Source organism: Marmota marmota, unplaced genomic scaffold (assembly GCF_001458135.2).
Source record: "Marmota marmota marmota unplaced genomic scaffold, marMar, whole genome shotgun sequence".
Lineage (NCBI taxonomy): Eukaryota > Metazoa > Chordata > Mammalia > Rodentia > Sciuridae > Marmota > Marmota marmota.
This window is the reverse complement of record NW_025999853.1, coordinates 30,765,384-30,785,152: the sequence shown is the minus strand read 5'-3', so window position 1 is coordinate 30,785,152 and position 19,769 is coordinate 30,765,384. Positions and strand designations below refer to the sequence as shown.

Genomic DNA, 19,769 nt, shown 5'->3' with positions numbered 1-19,769 from the left:
GGCTTCATGTGAAGCCATGTGAAATCATGCCTATACTTGGGGTGATTTATTCTATGCAAAGGGAGGCAACATAGTCAAGTGTAATACAGTCTTGTGTGGGAAAAGATACCTGAGCTTGAGTGTCATATAGTCAATAGGGACACTTTGGGCTCAGTTTTAGGAAATTAATCAAAACAAAACAAAAGGGCTTATATCTGGAGCTTGCTGGTCATGGGGCAAATCTTTAGCTTTGCAAGGTTTTTGTATATTTGCAGGTTGCACTGACTGTCCCTAATTCAATGGCAAATCTATTGGCTCAATTTGCCTTCCAACTGCATTTCCCCCACCATTTCTAACTAAAGTGTTGCCAGAATTTGCACCCCATTGTTTTTTAAAAAATAATTCTAGGCTGAGCTGCATCCTTGGGTGGTCCAAATTATCTTGCAAGGTACCAATGTTATTTTTTCTGATGGTCTGCTCCCAAAGTTGCAGGTGTTTTGAATGGTTTTCCTAGGATCTCTCTCCCACAAGCCGTCTTATTTCAACTATGCCGTTTTGTTTGCAATGTGAGGATTACAGGATACATAGCTCATTGTATAACTTAAACCCCATTTTAGGAACATGATGATTTCTAGTTCTGAACTATCTCAGTCACTGTAAGTTATTATGTGTTGAATGCTTTGTGAATTACAAAGTAACTTACTTTTTCAAAGATATCATTTCATTTCCCTGCCACCACCGATGCTGAATCTCTTTATTCTGTATTGTAATGTCTACAGGCAAGATAGAAATAGTAGACCCAAGAAAATCATTTACTTACCATAGAGAGACATTTTGTACAGTAATGGTCATGATTCTTATAATTGACAACATTTATGTGAATATATATTTCTGTTAAGTATACCCTTATTTTTCTAGAAACTTTGCTTGCGTTATTATTATTTATTGCAATAGTAATATAATATCAATTTTTTAAAATGAGTGTGTCTATCTTACAGATTTTTTTCAACAGAAATATAGGAGTCTGAAAACAAATTTCTTTTATTGGATAAGAAATTTCTATTAAAATCTCAATACTGTCATCCAAATATGATTTTTATTAAAATTATAGGGAAATTTTTTTTCTCTGTTCTGATTTTGTATTCCATGCAACAGTTTTCAACACAATAGTGCATGTTTATTATCTGTTTTCTTTTTAAAAATTTACTCCTGATGAGTTTTTGCAGAAATGGAACACAATATGATCATAATAAAATATTTTTATGGACAAGATTAGTGTCATTCATTGCCACTGAGTTTGTACCCTTTTTGGAAGTTTAGAATTTTGTTTTGGACAAAGTCATCTTGAATACAGTGATACTTGAAACTACTTTCAAAGTTAAAATAGTGCAGTCTTATCCACTTTCTAGCTTTATGACTTTGGTCATGGTACTCAATGTATATGAATCAAAATTATTCTTTTTGTAAAGTGAATAAAATAAATGTGCCTGTATTTTGAGTATTCCGATAGTCATATGTGATAGTACACAAGCTACTCAGCCCAGTAACTGCTGTTAGTGCAACCCATGTGTGTAGTACATCACATGGAAGTATTAGCTAGGGAATTTGTATCATCATTATTAGATGTATAAATTACTATATATTTAGTGCCCTGTTAACTGGGCAGGGTTTGCCTGCTGAACAATTTAGCTGTTTTAGTGAGTTGCACTCTTGTGTGAGTCTAACCTGATTTCATGGGATGAAACAGAATGAACACCGTGGCTCATGGCTGTCAGTAGTGAAAAATAGCTGGAAATCAGACAAACAGCTTCATTGCTGAAATTATTTCCGGGCTAAAAGTTCTTCCAACAGCTGTTTGTTTTGGCCATTAACATGTCCATTCTTTTTTTTTTTTTTTTTTTTTTTTTTNCGACTCCAACTTTAGTATTTCCAGAACAAATACTTTAAACAAAACTAGCAGTCATCCTGATTTTTTTTTTTTTTAAGCTGGGGGAAATATGATTTTCTTTAAAAAGAGAATGCAGCCTGGTTATTTCTGAAGTCAGGAAGAACGCCTGTCCTTCCCCTATTGTGGGCTTTTGGCTTCTTTGATGCTTGGACTGAAGGGTTTTTCCTTTTGTTTTTCTCCTTTTTAAAAAAAAAAAAACAAAAAACCTCAGACTCAGACTGTTGTAGTAAAAAGAAACGGCAAATCTGGGAGCTCTGTAATTCTAGAGAAGGAGCTTTCTAGCATTTACCTTGCAGAAAAGTTTACTCCCCAGAGGAGTATTTAGTATTACATAGACACTGAGTCACTGAACAGAATGAGGAAGGGGGGTAGGAGGGAAGGAGAGAGAGAATGAGAAGATCCCAGCCAACAAAAAAGAGATACTTAACTAAAGATGAAGGGAAGTTTTGCCTCTTTCTGAAAGTTATGTTATTAGTTAAAAGAAAAAAAAATCAGGATGACTGCTAGTTTTGTTTAAAGTATTTGTTCTGGAAATACTAAAGTTGGAGTCGACCAGACTGAGGTTAGGAGCATTTTCTTTGGCAGAAAAAAGATACTTTTATAGAAGCCATGCCTGTACTTGGGGTTGCCTCCAAACGGAGACAGCCAGCTGTTGGGTCAAAGCCTGTTCACACTGCTCTTCCGATACCAAATCTTGGCACTACTGGGTCACAGCACTATTCTTCAAGATCTTTGGAACTTGCTGAAACAGAGAGCTCAATGCTTTCTTGTCAGCTCACATTAAAATCAACCTGTGAATTTGGAGAGAAGAAGTCCCTACAAGGAAAATCCAAGGAGAAAGAAGACAGCAAGGTTAGTAGCTGAAGGTTACCTACAGACTTTTATATCTAAAAATGCACATTTCCTTTTAGGTGGACCACAAAGCATGTTGTGAAATGGGAAGTAGTAGAGGAACCAGGGTAAGACTGTTAATAGAGTAACTGAAAAGCTGAATGTTTGATTAAAAATTGGATTTTTAGCATGTAGTTGCAAAAGCTATGGACAGAGTTCTGCATACATGCATATACTGCATTCACTTAATATTATATATTGATGAAGTGCTTGCTTACTTATTGATATCAATAGTCCCAGATATTGCTCTGTAATATTGCACTAATAAATATGACCAATCACAAATGTTAGAAAAAGTGGACCTATATTCATACATATCATATGTAAAAGAAGATTTGGAAAGATCCATGCAGACATGCCATTTGTATTTGAAAGAATTTCTCTTTGAATATTTGTGTCCTAGGCTGCTTAATTCATTGTAATATGAAGGAAAATGAAATATTAGTTTCCTCGATATTGCACATTTGTCTGGATTTTCACTTGTAAATTGAAACCCTACTGTTTTACTTATTACTGACATCTTTTTTCAGTCATTTAATTTATTATATTTTGTGAGCATTAGCTCATAGCTATTGCTAAGCTGTACTGCAGTTGTTTTCCCCAGATGCAGAGTGTCAGCATAGCCCTGCAGCTGATGACCTTCATTGGGGGGTCGCTTATACCCTGATAAGCATTACTTTTAAAGAAGCATTTCCAGAGTCACCATTCTCACCTCTGGAGTCTTAGGAAATGTTGTGATTTTACTTATTCAACTGTAAGTTGAATAATTTAAGGAGAAAAAAAATTACATAGAGAAATCAATTCTGCAAGTGAAAACTCTACTCCTTCCTAAATGCTTTTTTTCATCTATCTTCACCTGTTCAGATCTCTAAACTTTAGCCCAGATGTGGCTTTCTCCATAAAGTCTTTGCTAGCTGTTCCTCTCCTCACTTTTCTTTCTTGTGACTGTCTATGGAAACACACCCTCAGTATTTGGTAGAATGTATTTTGATTATATGGTTAATTACTTTCCATCCCCACTGATCTGAAATATGTATATAAAAGTCAAGGCCCATATCTTATTCTGTGCTCTAGTTTCCCCCTCCCAAGGTTTTATGGAGAATGAGAATTAAATAGTGATTGAATGCTGAGTATTAGAATGAATGAATCCACAAATGAATAAACAACCATGATGAGAAAGATTAAGTTTTTTTTCTTTGGACCATTTCTTTTACCAAAGGAGAAGTTTTATATCTCTTACAAAGCATCCTCAAAGTAAGAAAATCAGTTAACAGAAAATATTTTATTACAGGCTTGCAATTGTCTGTCCAATGTGAGTAATTCAGAGTACTCCTAGGGAAGTGTAAGTCAGCAACAAAGTACTTAAAACTTGAACCTTCTGCAAATAATTAAAGGCGAGTTCTATCTAACTCTGTCCCAATGTATACATAATGTATTGTCTGGATTCAGTGGAAAGGATAGATCCATTTTCTCTGCTGACCATGGCTGTCATCTCTTCAGGGTTAGTAAAACTTCTACTTTGTTAAATAGCCTTAGATTAAGACTTGACCATTATGAGTAGTATTTTCAAAGAATTTTGGTTGATCACTTTGGTTAGCAAACATATTAATCAAACATTCAATATTCCAATAAGACTCTGTGGCTAGTAGAGTTGTACTTATATTTATAGGAATGTTTTCACCATGCCACTTATCAGATTAAAAACTTCTTCGAACAAAATGTGAAGAATGCCTGGTCAGTGTTTCAGAATATTTGTAAATGCTGAAAAGAAGTATATTTAGAGATTTTTTTGGTGACTTTTGAAAAATTAAGAAGTTGATGACCAAAATTTTTAGACTTGGCTACAAATAGTAGAAAACTCAACAATAGCATGGATAAGAGTTTATTTCTTATTCCGGTAAAGGAAATCTGGAGGTACATAGTCCTTGGCTGACAGGGTGACTTCAGGAAGTTGTCAGACAACCAGGCTCTGTTTAAGGCACCATTATCCACTGTGGCTTCTACCTCTCAGTCTCGAGTAGATAATTGAGCTCCATTCAAAAAGAAACACACCATTTCATTTAGGACCTTTTGACATTTCATTGGTCTACATAGAGTTCTATGGCCTTACAGGTATAGTAGAGATTGGAAAATGCAGTGTTTATAGTAGGTAGCCATGTGCCTGGCTAAAAAGTTATAATTTTTATTTCTAACAGAAAAAAGACACTGGATAGTACACACAGTATATGACTGTCATTTGAAAATATTTATGTGGAGTACTCAGCTAGTTATTGCACCCAACAGTCTCGATTTGAGAGATAAAACCTCGTTTCTGACATTGTCATACATAGGTTTGATCTTGCTTGTCCTGTCCTTGTGTTACACTAGGGCAAATGCAGTCATTTCAGTCATCCAATTGTGAATTCCAAAGCTAGGAGACTAGTCTTTGATGATATACATTGCCACCTCACCTACCATATATTACTAAAAACGGAGATTTTACTTTTGTTTTGATTTTTGACAGTGCTGGGAATTGAACCCAGGGCCTTATGCATGCAAGGCAAGCACTCTACCAACTGAGGTATATCCCAAGCCCCCTGAAGATTTTACTTTTGATTCATAGCTTAGATATATCCCCTTCTGCATGCCCTCATCTTTTGGTCCTGGTTAACTTTTCTGTCAATTATTTCATTATTCCAAATTGATATGCTCTTCTCCTGTCTCTCTTCTCCATCATGCATCTAACACATTCTCCATGCTCCTTAAGGGGAAAAAAATAACAACTCTAGCTATTTCTCATGTCTTATGATGTCTTCATTCATGCATTTCGGTTTCCCAGTTGTTGTCACCTCCTCTTCCATCATAACTCCAGCTAACTACTCTATCCCAGATGTCTTCTTCCTGCATGCCCCAAGTTCTTCAGACTGCTTCTTTCCACTGTCCTTTAGTAAATAACACTAGTTCTAAACTCCATGTCACATACATTGGAAAAATCTACCATAATGTGTCACAGGCTTATGTTTCCTTTAGTTATATCTTGTTCTGATTTCTTATCTTAAATTTTGTAATCTCTCTCCACATATGCATTTGTTTTTCCGTTTCTCCTGGGCACTCACCCAAATGAGGAACAGAGTCATTTTGCCTTGGAAATTTAAGAATATGGATGTTAAATTTAAGAAAAAAGTTTCTTTTTTTTTTTCTTCATGGATCAGAAAACACACAATCAAGCATTAGACATTCGTGTTCTAAAAGGTTCCTTTGGTATACCCACTCCTGAGAACTGCTTCCTGGGCTGGCTTTCTCATTCCCAGCTTGATCTGTAGCTCTTTCACATCTAGTCTCAATTTTCACTTGGGCTAATCCAGCTCTTCCTTCTTTTTTTAATTAGTGTAAACTCAAGTATTCTGTTGTTGTTGTAGAAAGCAATATTTTTCAACATATTTACCCTATATTTTATAGTAAATTTCTCATTTTATTCTCATAATATTTCAAAGAAGGCATTATTTTCTATATTTGCAGAGAAGTACACTGAGGCATAAAGAGGGCAGGAGGCACTCATAAAATTAAACAGTATGACATCTAGCACTAAAATCCAGAATTTGAATCAGGTTTGTCCCTACAAAACCTTTTTATCCCCTACTTCTTTATACTCTCTCTTCCTGATATAATGCCAATATTTTCTAGGTTTACTCTATCCTCCAGATTTCTCTCACTCTTTAAGATCAACTTCAAAAACAGAAGTATAAAAATTCTCGGTGGAGTTTAAAAGGAAAGTGAGTTTACATTCTGTTTTGGAGATGTTAAGAAGATTATTGAAATAATTAACACCCCTGTCCCTGATAATATAGATGCTTGTTCAGTTCTCCTACTCAACTCTTTGAGTTGTATTGACAATCAGGGTAGAGATTATTTCTCACAAGTGTGCTTACAAAGGGCTAGAACTAGTACTTTAAATGCTTGAAGATACTTAAAAACATTAGTTAAAAGTCAAATATTTAAGCACAAATACTAATATGACAAGCAAATACATTGCATTAATAGTATTATTAATAAGGGCAATTATTTTGCAGGTTTTTATGGCTGAGAGAAATTCTATATGCATGGAACATTTAGAAAACACTGTAATTGTTAGAATGTAATGGGCAGATAGGACTCAAATAGAGAGAGGAAAAGCACTCTTTTGAGGAAACGGTTACATACAATGTCCAGTGAATAAACCATTATAACTGGTGCAGAATATTTACCAAAAGTAGCAGGTCTAGGTCAGATTATCAATGGAAACAGACTTCATTAGGTATTCTGTGAGAATATATAACAGTGAGAGCACTTTTGTAAGAATAAGACAAAATCACACTTGTGATGATATTTGTAGAAATTGTTGCTGAGAGGGTCTAATATTAACTGGTGTTCATAGGTTTGCTACATGCTGGGTACTGGGTTCAATACTTCATGGTGTGTTTCATTCAATTCTAATAGTAGCCTTCTAGAATAGCCCATTATTTTTATCCCCATTTTACAAATGAAGAAACTGATATTTAGAAAAGTTAAATTATCAGCCTCTCAATACTATAGAGTGGTAGAGATTCAAATAAGTCTTTGTAGTAATAGAACATGTTACTCTTAACCAATTAACTAAACTCCCTCAACAAAGACTTCTGCTATTATCAAAGGCAGAGATGGAAGGTTATTGATTGGTTTGGTTTCTGTATAGAGTTGTAGGATTTATTTTAAGTATTAAATCGGCATTGCTAGCAAATTGTTAATAAATCATCAGTTATATCCCAGTACCTAGAAGTTTCAGGAGAAGACAATTAAGTTGACACATGGACTCTACTGAATTGTATGAGAAACAGAAATAAATAAAAGTAACCCCATGATAGAAATATAGGAGCAGATGTCAATAGAGTCAATCTCTGGCTCTGGCTCCCAGCTGTTTCCTTTTGGAGAGGTTGCCTGATTGCTGAGGACTGTCAGCGCTCCTGTTGGCTGGCTCTCATGGTAACATTTGCAGAACTGGCCAGGCCTACAGCTGCATAGGTCAGTGCTCATGTCCCTAGACAATTCCGCTTTCCTTGACTATTTTGCTGTGCGTGCACATTTAGCTCTTTGTATTTAAAGAAACATGTTTGCTTCTTTTTCTAGTTTTAGTTCCTACTACAGATTTTCCTGTTTTAATTGTTAACTGTTATTGCTGACTTTTTTTTTTTTTGCCTTTGTAGTAGCAATGATATAATAATGTTGTAACGATGCTTGAATTTTCACATTTTCTCTACTGGCTGAAAGCTCACTCAGTTTTTCATTCTTATACATTTATTACTGTTGAGTGACAATTGGTAGAAATGTGGCAATCTAATACTGTTGTCTATTATTTTAGTTTGTGTTTTTCAAAATCTTTAACAATTTACATCTCGTGCTTCAAATGGCAAAGTTATTTTAAAATTTTATGTCAATTATATATTATTAATTTTTTTAAAAAAATCTCATGCATCTTGCTCTTTGGCAAGTGTGAAGGTTGTGTGCATATTTGCTGTCAGTTTGCCAAGTATATTTTTTTGTAGATTCTTTCTTTCCTGTGTCATAACGATTTTCTTTCTCTTAATAAAAAAGGCATTCAACATATTGTTTATGAAAATATAAAACCAATGCATAAGTTATTAATTTTTTAGAAAATGACTGCTGTAATATTGTGTTTATATTATCACTTCACCAACAATCATCCATAGTAGTTTTGAACTTTTTATACTGGATGCCTTAATTTAAAGAACATTATACTAGGACCTCAAAATTTGAATTAAACTTCTTGATTGATTCTGAAAAGATAAATCATTTACTGTCTCTGAACTTTATTCTTTGTATCTGTAAAAAAAGAAAAAGTAAATGATATGAGACTAACAACTCTAATAAAGCTTTTTTAAAGGTAAACTTTTTGTTATATACTCTTTTCTCCTTCCCAATTTTGGCTGATTTCTTTTATATTTTCAATGCCTTCCTTTCCAGTGAATGACCACAACTTTTCAGCCTCAATTCCAGGAACATTAAGACCTGATAATTCTGTGTTGATGGTAGAAGAATGCTTTTGAGCATTGTAGGTATTTAGGAACTTCTTTATCTCCATCCACTGTGTATACCAATGGCATCCTCCAGTCATGACAGTGAAAAAATGGCTCCTGATTTTGGGAAACATACCAACATTGAGTATAAAATCAAACCAAATTGAAAAACGCTATTTTAGAATTAACTTCTAATCATGCTTAGGTTTCAATCTATTTAAAATGATTGTAATAATAAAAAGAATAATCATTTTCTTCTTTCTACTTTAAAGAATGTGTCCTTATTTTCTACTTTGCAGATATTTCTTGAAGAACAATCTCTGTTCATTGCTGTTTTGACACATTTTCATTTTGATTTACTATATTTCTGACTTCTATTTCATAGAGTTTATCAATAACTTCTAAAGCGACGTCTCTTCTTGGTTAACACTATACCTTTTGTCTTTAACCTGTTTGCAGCATTTACTAAACCACAGTGCTCTTTTTGGAATGTGCCAATATTTCCTAGCAAAATGAACTTGGAAAGTCAATTGTGATACTTAAATCTCAGTCTCTTCATCTGTTTAATAAAGTCAATGATATAAACTAGCTCATAACTTTTTAAAGAGTAAAGGAGTGCATATAAACTTTTAATTCAACCTAGTGTGCACAATTGGTGGTCAACATTTATCATTTATCACTTATGAGTATTATAATATTATATAATTGCCTAACATATTAATATAAAATTTAATAAAATTTTGCAATAGAACAAAGGAGGCAGTGATTAATTCTGCATGTATGGGGAAAGTAACATTTCAACCATATGCTGAAGAGTGAACTTGATTTAGCTAAATAAATATGGGGAAAGGGAACATTTTCAATAGAATAGCATTTACCAGGTGTGTCAGTCAGCTTTTCATTGCTATGACCCAAATATGTGACACAAACAACTTGGAGGTGTAAAGGTTTATTTTAGACCATGATTATAGAGGTTTCATTCTATGGTCCTCTGGCTTCATTGTGCTGGGTCTGAGGTGAGGCAGAACAACATGGCGGAAGAACATAGCAGATGAAAGCTATTCAACTCATGGCAGCCAGGAAATAAAGAGAGAAGAAAGGGCAGAGGACAAAATGTAGTCCTCAAGGGCATGCTCCTAGTGTGTCACCTACCTATAGATTACAGTCACTCTGAACCTCATTGTGTTGTGCATCAAACCTTCAACACATGAAACACCAGGGGAACATTTCAGATCCAAACAAAAACATCCTGTCCCTGGTCCTCAAAGGCCCATACCTTATCCCACAAAATAAAATGAATTCTGTCTAAGAATCCCCATAATCTTAATAGTTCCAGCATTGCTCAGAAGTTCAAGTCCAAAGTCTCATCTGAGACTTAAGTCAAATATTTAGCTGTGAGCTCCTGTAAAATATTTTATTTTGGTACAGAGGTCCTCCGAAAGGGAGGAAAGGAAGCAATAGGGGCTTAGAAAGAAGGGGTGAGAGCAAAGCAAGATCGAAGCACAGCAGGAACGACAGTAAGTCTTGTAGCTAACATCTGACATCCAGGCAACATGGTGGCAAAATGTGGGCTCCAAAGGGCTGGGGGATCCCACTCCTGTGGCCTTGCTAATTGCAGCCCACATGGCTTCTCTCATGGGCTAAATCTGCTTGCTGTCTATAGCTTTTCTTGGCAAAGATTCCACATTCCTGGCATCTCTATCTTCCTGGTGTCTCCATTGCAGTCTTTGCTTCACTCACACAGCTTCACACACTGGCCTTTCAGGGGTTGTCAACACAGATTGTGTTGTGGGATACGTTGTTTAACTTCTGAGGTCTTCCTTTAAAATCTGGGTGAAGCCTCCATGACCCTGTAAACTCCAGTATTTTGCATTCCCACAAAATTAACACCATGTGGGCAATAGGAAGATCTGCCACCAGCAGGAGCCGTATGTGGGATACTTGGAACATGGCTGCAGTGGTTAGTGCATGCCTGGGCAGCTGAGCAAGGTGAAGCAAATCTTGGGAAATAGATTCTTAGACTTATAGAGCATAGTGCTGCAGTAGTGTACTCTTCTCAAAGCAGAATCTTTCAAATGAGTTTACACTTTTACACACTTAAGCCTGTGATGGCTGAGGTCTTGCTGATTAATGAGACACCCTCAAGGCATATTTCCTGTTTTCTCCATTCAAAGTACTTGGTTTCTCTTTAATGGTATTAACCTCTTCAGCAATCATACCTTTTTTGCCCAACTTTCAACTTACCCTTTTTCTGATCAAATGTCAAATTTTCCAAATCTTTCTGTTCTGTTCTTTGCTTCCAGTTCTTTTAGGAAACCTGGCTAAAGACAGCCAGCAAAATCCATACCACCACCTGAATGCTGTCCATCACTTTTGAACTCTGCCTTATACAAAAATCTCAGGGAATGGACAGATACAGACAAGTTCTTTGACTGAATGTAACACATGTGGCCTCTGGTCCAATTCCCAGTGGAGTCGTCATTCCCTCTGAAGCTTCGTGAACACAGACTTCAGTGTCCACACTCCTATAGGTGCTTTGGTCTGAGCTCGCAGAACAATCCTATGATGAGCTCCACTTGCAACATTCTAGGGCTTCTCTACTCTGTGTCTCCAAACTTTTTCAAACTCCTCCTATAAACTAATCCCAAAGGTCAGGTATAGTTTAAACAATGAACCCACTTCTTGGTAACAAGTTTCTGTGCTTGGTTAGCTTTTCATTACTGACAAGAACATCTTGGAGAAGGAAAGGTTTATTTTGGCTCATGGTTTCAGAAGTTTCAGTCCGTGGTTGTCTGACTCCATTGCTCAGGGCCTGAAGTGAAGCAGAACATGGCAGAGGGGTGTGGCGGAAGAAAGCTACTTAGCTCATGACAACCAGGAAGCCAAGGGATAGGGGGAAAGGAGCCAAGAATAAGATACAGCCCTAGGGTCATGCTCCTGCCTCTTCCAACCCTACCCCACACGCCTACAGTTTCTAATACCTTTAAACCTTGCTGCGTTGGTGAATAGCCTTCAACACATGGATATCTGGGGGATATTCCAGATCAAAACCCATAAGAGCAAGCAATGAAATACTGTACTGTTTTTATAAAATTGCAGATTATTCAGTAAACCTAGGACATAGAATGCAATCCAGAGAGATGGGGTTGATTAGAGGCAGTGGGAAGATGGGCATTAAATGCCACTGTGAGGAGTTTGGACTTCAGGATAGGAGAAGGATGCTGAGTATAAAAGAGACACAGTTAAGTCTATATTTTAGTCTAGATTATGATAAAATGAAATGTGAGGCAACCCAGAAAATGGTAGGACATTTAAAAATAAAGAAGAAAAGGAGAATGTTATGGAACAAATTTCATACTGAAATACAAAACTCAAGAGCAATGAAAGAGGTACGAGTCTAGTAAAAGAATCTGTAGATGTTTTGATTAACTTATTATCAACCACCTCAGAAAAGTCTGAGTCTTGATGGATAGATATGTTTTATTCACACTAAAATGTAGTGTTTAGTAGGAAATGATAGTTTGTGAACTTGGCAGAAATTGACAATTAAGGCTAGTGATAATCCCTAATGATTTAAAAAAAAATTTAAATTTTTCTTTTAATTGTTGATGGACCTTTATGTTATTTATTTATATGAGAATTGAACCCAGTGCCTCATGCATGCTAGATAAGTGCTGTACCACTGAGCTGCAATCACAGCCATCCCTAATGATTTTTTAAAAAATCTTTTTTATAGTTGTAGATGGACAGAATTCTTTTATTTTATTTGTTATGTGGTGCTAAGGGTCGAACCCAGTGCCTCACATGTGCTAGGCAAGTGCTCTTCCACTGAGCCATAACCCCAAACCCTAATTTTTAAGTATCTGCCATGTGCTGGATGCTATACCAAATTTAGTATTTTCCCATTAAATTGATTTAGAAACGGAACTCAGAGTGGAGCTGGAAATCCCACCTAGTTCTAATTAACGTCTATGTACTACTTTCTTTCTGATATTAAATCATGTAATAGGAAAACATGGAAAGTTATGGATTCTTGCCAGGAATGCTGAATTGATCTTTGACAAATCTCATTTTGAACTCTTCCTCTTCCCCAACTCCCACTATTGCTTCCTTTTTTTAAAGAAATATTTTTCTTTGTATTAATAATCACTGGGGTCTGGCAGAGAATTTTGATATTTGTGGGAAAGTATGCTAATTGATTACATAGCAGGACTTCCCCATTGCAAATCATAGAATGATTTGTTTAAAAAAGTGTTCCAGTTCTTACTGGAGAAAAAGTCACCAGATGAGAGGGCCAGGAAAAATATTTACAATTTTCCTAGTGAAAATAACATGATTCAGTTTCCATAAAAGAAAAACAAAACAGACCAATGAATTGATTTCCTTTATCATATTTTAATGTTGTGAAGTCTTTTGTAAAATTCTGATAACATGGAATGAGCAGGTTCACAATATTTCATAAAGAAAGGAGTTAGAACAAACTTTATGTATTGTCAAAGTAGCATTGTATTAATTGAGGTAACGATGACTTTTTTAATGCACAAATCCAAAACCTTAGGGTCTAACTATAGTAGAAATATATTCTTCACTACTTTTATAACCCCATATGGTCAAGGGTCAACAAATTGACACAGAGGATAAATATAGGGGTGCTCATTTTTTTAGAAATAAAGTTTTATTGGAACACAGGCATGAGGATGGTGTGTGTGTGTGGGGGGGGGGTCTGTGGTTGCTTTTGTGCTACAAGGATAGAGATGAATAGTCAAATAGAGAATGTATTATCTGCACAGGCTAAAATAATTACTAAATTGCCCTTTACAGAAATAGTTTGCTAATACATGCATATGGCAACCCTGGAAACCAGGTTCCTTCCAGCTACTGGTCACTTCTTTCCACTTTCAGCCAGTGTAAGAGAAAAACTGTGAGATTTCATAAGAGGCTTGGAAACTTGACGTATCACTTCCACTCAATTGCACTGGTCAGAACTCAATCATATGACAATAAGTAATGGCCAGACAGGGTAGGAAATATAGACTGTGTGCCCATAAATTAAAAGAAAGGGTTAAGCATTTTGTTAGCTGGAGACAGGGCAATTTGTCAAATGTTCGAGATTAAGCAAAAATTTGCCTTATTAAAAATATATTCTAAGGTACTCAGAAGTGTCTTTCAGATTGTCCCTTCATTGTTCTGATTTGTAAGGTTCTTTCTTTAAATGTAAAACATTGAATATGAGGACTCCATAATTTCTAAATACAGAAAGAAAAGACCTTGTAGTAAATCTGTCTTTTAAAAAATAAACCAGGCCTATGTACACAAACGTATGCTATAAAACGCTTGCTGTGTTCTCCTGACATCTCCAACTGTTTCCTACTCCATGAGTTTGATAACTACCTTCTCTCTCTCTCTCTCTCTCTCTCTCTCTCTCTCTCTCTCTCTCTCTCTCTTTGAGCCTGTTGATCTCTAGTCCCACTCTGAAAGCAGCTTCCCCCCCACCCCTGTCCAATTTGGTCCTGCCCCCTTGCTTCTACTTTCATAATGTTTTCAGGTCCTGGAAACTCTTGTGTCACTTATGGAAACCAGAAAGGACAAGCCAATGTAAAACCTGAATTCTAGATTGTAAAGAGCGCTACAGAGAAGCCTCTTTCCAAGGGCAAGATGACTTTCTGAATGATTTTATTGGTCTTTAGATTAATTATGCATATGAGACTATACCTAGGTTTCTTCTTTGAAATATTTATTGTTTAGCTTTAGGTTGGACCAAATTAAATTGATCACTTTTTAGACTAAAAAATGCACAGATTTTGTATTTATCTTTATTATCTGTAAATGCTCACAATTTAAATATAATCTTGCTGTGCCTTTTTTGGCACAATTTATTGTGTTTTTACAGAGTATATGTTTATCAGAACTTTTTCTGTTATTATTGTTTTGATATATTGGATTCTGTTTCACGTTTCTTTTCCCTTCTAAGCATCTTGTTTTCTATAGATGTCTCTTCCTTCCTTTGGCTGTGATATCCATATTGTGCATTGCCCTCCTCAACTGCCCAAGTGTTTATCAGATTCTTCCACAATATGTTCTCTTAGCTACTTTCCTCTGATTCCATTGAGATCTATTGTAGTCTATGAAAGCCTTCTATTTTGGAAAATGTGAATCTTTTAGTTACTAATTCCAGATCTACTTCATAGATTGTGGGTGACTTTTCCTGTCTTTGTTGATTAATCGATCAGCAAATATCACTTACTCTGTGTGCTTGCCTACGTATGTATGAATGCCTGTAACAGCTTCTCTCAACATTATAGGCATTATGGGAAATATACTTGCAACAACTGGAGCTCTTTATAGGAATCTACAATCTCTATATTCTTCTTTTGTAACATTAAATTCCTATTTAATATCACCTAGAAATATCAGAAGTGATTATCATTCAGATTTCAACAATCATTACCTTTATTACAGGTTTGAAGTGTGCTTGTTTTATTTAGGAACAGGTTTTTCCCTCTGTTGTGATAAGAAAGAATATTTTCATTTATTTCAAGAATACTTCATCCCACATAAGGTTGCCCCAGTTTACAACCAATGGTTTAGATAAAAATTAAAATAATTTACTAGAAATTTAAAAAAAAAAACTTATTATTAAATCTGGATCTGGAATGCCCACCAAAGTTTCATATACTGAAGGTTTGGCTTCCAATGTAGCAATACTTAGAGATAGGGCTTTTAAGAAATGATTGGATAAAAAGGTCCATCATCTCATCAGTAGATTAGGTTTTATAAATTAATAGACAATTAGAAGGCAGTGGAAAGCTCAGGAAGTGGGACCTAGTTGAAAATATAGGAAATAATCCTTGGAGGCATGTCCTTGAGGACTGTAGCTTGTCTCTAGCCTATTCTCTCTCTCTCTCTCTCTCTCTCTCTCTCTCTCTCTCTCTCTTTGCTTCCTGGCTATCATGAAGTAAGCAGTGTTCTTCTGCCATGCCCTTATGCTGTGGTGTTCTGCCCCACCTGAGGCCCAGAACTATGGAGCTAGCAGGCAATAGCCTGGAACCTGTGAAAGTGTAAACTAAATGAGTATTTTCTCCTCTAAGTTGCTTGTCTCAGGTATTTTGTCACAGCAATGAGATGCTGACTAGCACACTTACACAATATTCAAAATTTCAAAAAATATACAAATGAAATAGGGTTGCAAGAAGAAAAGAACAACATGCATGTTTTACTCAGTTTTCTCAATTGTAAGACAAGAATGTCAACCTCACCTTAATTTTGGATAGAATTAAAATTATAGTGTATATTTAAAATGCTCTGAATATAAAGTATTCTTCAAAATAATATTAGATCAGAGCAATATGAAGCTACCACATATGGGTTGTTTTGGAAAAGAATAAACCTAGAGGAAAGAATGTACATCCATAAGAATGAGATTCTAACTAGAACAAGATACAGTCCATGCTTGTTTACTTATATAAAAATGGATTCTGCTAACACGTATAACTAAAAAGAACCAATAAATTAAAAATAATTAGTGCTTATATTAGTTCATTTGTGTTATTTTAACAAAATGACACAGATTGAATAATTTATAAACAAAATGAATGAATTCTCAATTTGGGAGGCTGGGATGGCCAAGATGTAGAGTCCAGCAGGTTTTGTGTATAAGGACACACAAGTCTCTAAAACTAAGATGGTGTCTTGTAGCTACATTTTCCTGAGAGAAGGAATATGCTGTCTTCACATGGTGCAAGGGCTAGAGAGAGCAAATGCACTCTCTTAAGCCATTTAAAAGGGCCCTAATCTCATCCACATAGGCCATGCCCTCACAACTGATCACCTCTTAAAAGCCTAATTGTGGGCTGGGAAAGTAGCTCAGTGGCAGAGCACTTGACAAGCATGCGTGAGGGCCTGGGTTCAATCCCCAGCACAACAAAAACGAACAAACAAACAAACAAACAAACAAACAAAAATCTCTTATTACTATTACATTGATGATTAAGTCTCAATCTGAATTTGGGGGGACACATTCAGACCATAGCTTTGCCCAAAGTGTGAGCTAATATTGCTCAAAAGATTCATGCCTTTTCCAGTTTCTGGATGTGCAACATATTTTTACTCAAAATTTTAGTCAATGTTTTCTATCTTATTTTCCTACATGGACTTGATTAAATTTTTTGTTTTAATTCTATTAAATATTCACTGAGGAAGATGAATATATTCATATACATACATATGATGTAATCACATTTTATTTCTTCTGTAAACTAAATATATAGAGTATGTTACATACAACACAAGGGCAGCAGTGGGAGATCACTAAATTTCTAATCAGAAAGATTGTCTTGGCCTTTGTTTCTTCTCTTGTACTCTCTTATAGATTATGCATGTTTTACTCAGTTTTCTCAACTGTAAGACAAGAATGTCAACCTCACCTTAATTTTGGATAGAATTAAAATTATAGTGTATATTTAAAATGCTCTGAATATAAAGTATTCTTCAAAATAATATTAGATCATAGCAATATGAAGCTACCACATATGTGTTGTTTTGAAAGTGGGTGAGACATTATGAAGACATAATTTTTAGTACAGAGCTATTCTTTGTTTTTAGAATATTATTACTCCAAACTTTAAGGAGAAATATGCATACAGTTTGAAATAAATACATCAATGTCTATGTGTTACTCCAAATTTCCTGGTTCCATGAATTTTAATGAAATGAGTAGCAGATCTTATGAAATACCAGTAAAACTCCAAAATTCAGGCAGTGTTGTTTGAATAAAAAAAGTCTCGATAGTGGCTTATGGACTGAACCATGGATTTGCTTGTGCTGAGATTGAGGGTAACCTGAGACTGTCCCTGGAAGACAGAACCAGGTACTATCAAGCTTTGACTAAAAACTTCTATCATCCTAACCTTGAATGACCTTATTTCAGACTTTTCTATAGCAATTAAGAGAATTTGAGTACTTTAATTATTCCTTTGCTGAAAGGATGTATTCTTGGGAAGAAACTTATCCACAAAAATCCTTATTTTACTTCACTATTGTTCAATGATTTTTTTAACCTCTATTTAAGATTACTAAAATAAAAAAAGTAGGGAATAGAAATTTTTATTATCCACTTAAATTTGGAACAGTAGTTGATTTTTTAAAAACGGGTTTGCTATTTATTGTTCTTTCATTCTGCCATTTTAAAGTTTGACAAGCCTAACTTTAAAAAAAATAAGTGTATCAAAATTCCAGCTTTAAAAATTCAATGCATTCCAAAGATCACATTAAAGCTACTGACACTTTATCCGGGTCCCCAGTTCTGGTTGAATGAGCACTAGGAAGGAAAGGGAAGGACAGATAGATGTAGCTGGGAACATGGGTTCAGTTTGAAGGTGACAAACACCCCAAATGCATCTAATACTAAACATCACAGAATCTCTCAAATGTCAGGTCTGCCTCCATTAAAATCTTTTAGTAAAGATTCATATTTTATGTTTCCTGCTTTATGAACTCTGAGATTCTGTTATCAAGAAGTTTATTCCTGGGGTGGGCTGAGGATATAGCTCACATAGTGCTTGCCTGGCAAGTCTGAGGCCCTGGGTTCAATCGCCAGCACACACATACACACCTTATTCCTTAAAAGTTTACACATTTTGTTTTGCATAATGAATTAACACAGGAGATTTAATATTAGTGTGTTACATATTGAAAGGTATTTCTGACAGGAAAAGCCCAGGGCAACCAGTAGTGCTTAGATTTTAGAACTGAGAGTCTTTATTGTTTGGGGAATACTTCAGTCCCTGGAAAACTGGAATGGTTGCTTATACTTGTTATCAATTTTTCTTTAGTTTTGTCTTGGATTTAATTTTAATAGTCTTATTATTCTAATTTTATAATTGTTAGAAATATGTATTTATCAATTTTAAAATATCTTATTGCCTTAGTAAAGATTTATTATCAGATATCATCACTTCTGTTTCAGATTTAATAGGATAGTCCATTCATTGATAGTATTTTTTCAAATTTTTTGTAGAAATTGTAGTTAGTCGAAGAATGATTTATATAAATGAGTTTTAAGTGTGTATGTGTATATTATATATATAATATACACATACATTCCTCTTTCCATATCTGTACCATTTTAACTGGCTATGAATATCCCATTTCCTTTTGTGAAAAAGGAATATAATTGCCAATAAAATGAATATATTAGTTTCCTCAGTTCATCAATTTCCAACATGTCTATGGGACTTGAGTTCAATATCATGGTATCTTGGGGTCCTGTAGTGAATTTGTTTTCTCTGTACCTTCAAAGCTTGCACATGGAGGTCAGGACTTTCATTTTATTTCAAAAGCATGCTTCTTCTCATAAGACAGACAGGATGTGGTCTGAGGAGAAGTCCAGGCTTTAACAATAGACCATTGACAGAATGTTTGGGGAGTACAAAAAGGAAGAAACATTTGTCCACAACCCAAATTACCAGAGGAATTTGTATGGGAGAGAATCTTCGATTCTAGAACTTTGTTTTGTAAGGTCACCTATTGTCCTTTACCATTTTGATTGTATAAAGAAAAATTGCCTTCAAGATCACAACATATTTTACCTTCAGGAGAGGAATTACATCACATTTTGTCCAGTTATCCCAAGCAAAAAATGAATTTCCTCAGGCACTAATCACGTTTTCTTTGGCCTTTATGTATGTTCTATGTGTATCAAGCTGAGAGAATCAAAGAAATTACAACTGAAAGATAACAGCAGAGAATTTAACAGGAAAGTTGTGTAGGGAGAATGATCAGAGAGTAGCTCAGGTACTGGCTTTACCTGTAGTTCTTTCTTCCTGATACTTTCTCATTCGTTCTGCATAAGCAGATCTGCTGCACAAAGTATGGGGATCAGACAATGATATTTTCCTGTCTCTTCTGCAGCCTTAATGCTAATT

The 19,769-nt window shown here is 35.2% G+C and overlaps 1 protein-coding gene across 1 annotated transcript in view; it reads left to right on the top strand.

The window, feature by feature from the left end:
* The first annotated feature begins 2,001 nt into the window (after positions 1-2,001).
* Positions 2,002-19,769, top strand: part of Nav3 (neuron navigator 3) — a 339,372-nt gene continuing 321,604 nt past the window's right edge. Inside the window, exon 1 of the mRNA XM_048808249.1 lies at positions 2,002-2,779. Within this exon, the coding sequence (XP_048664206.1) occupies positions 2,537-2,779 (243 nt within the window). The 5' untranslated portion in view covers positions 2,002-2,536. The remainder of the gene's footprint in view (positions 2,780-19,769) is intronic.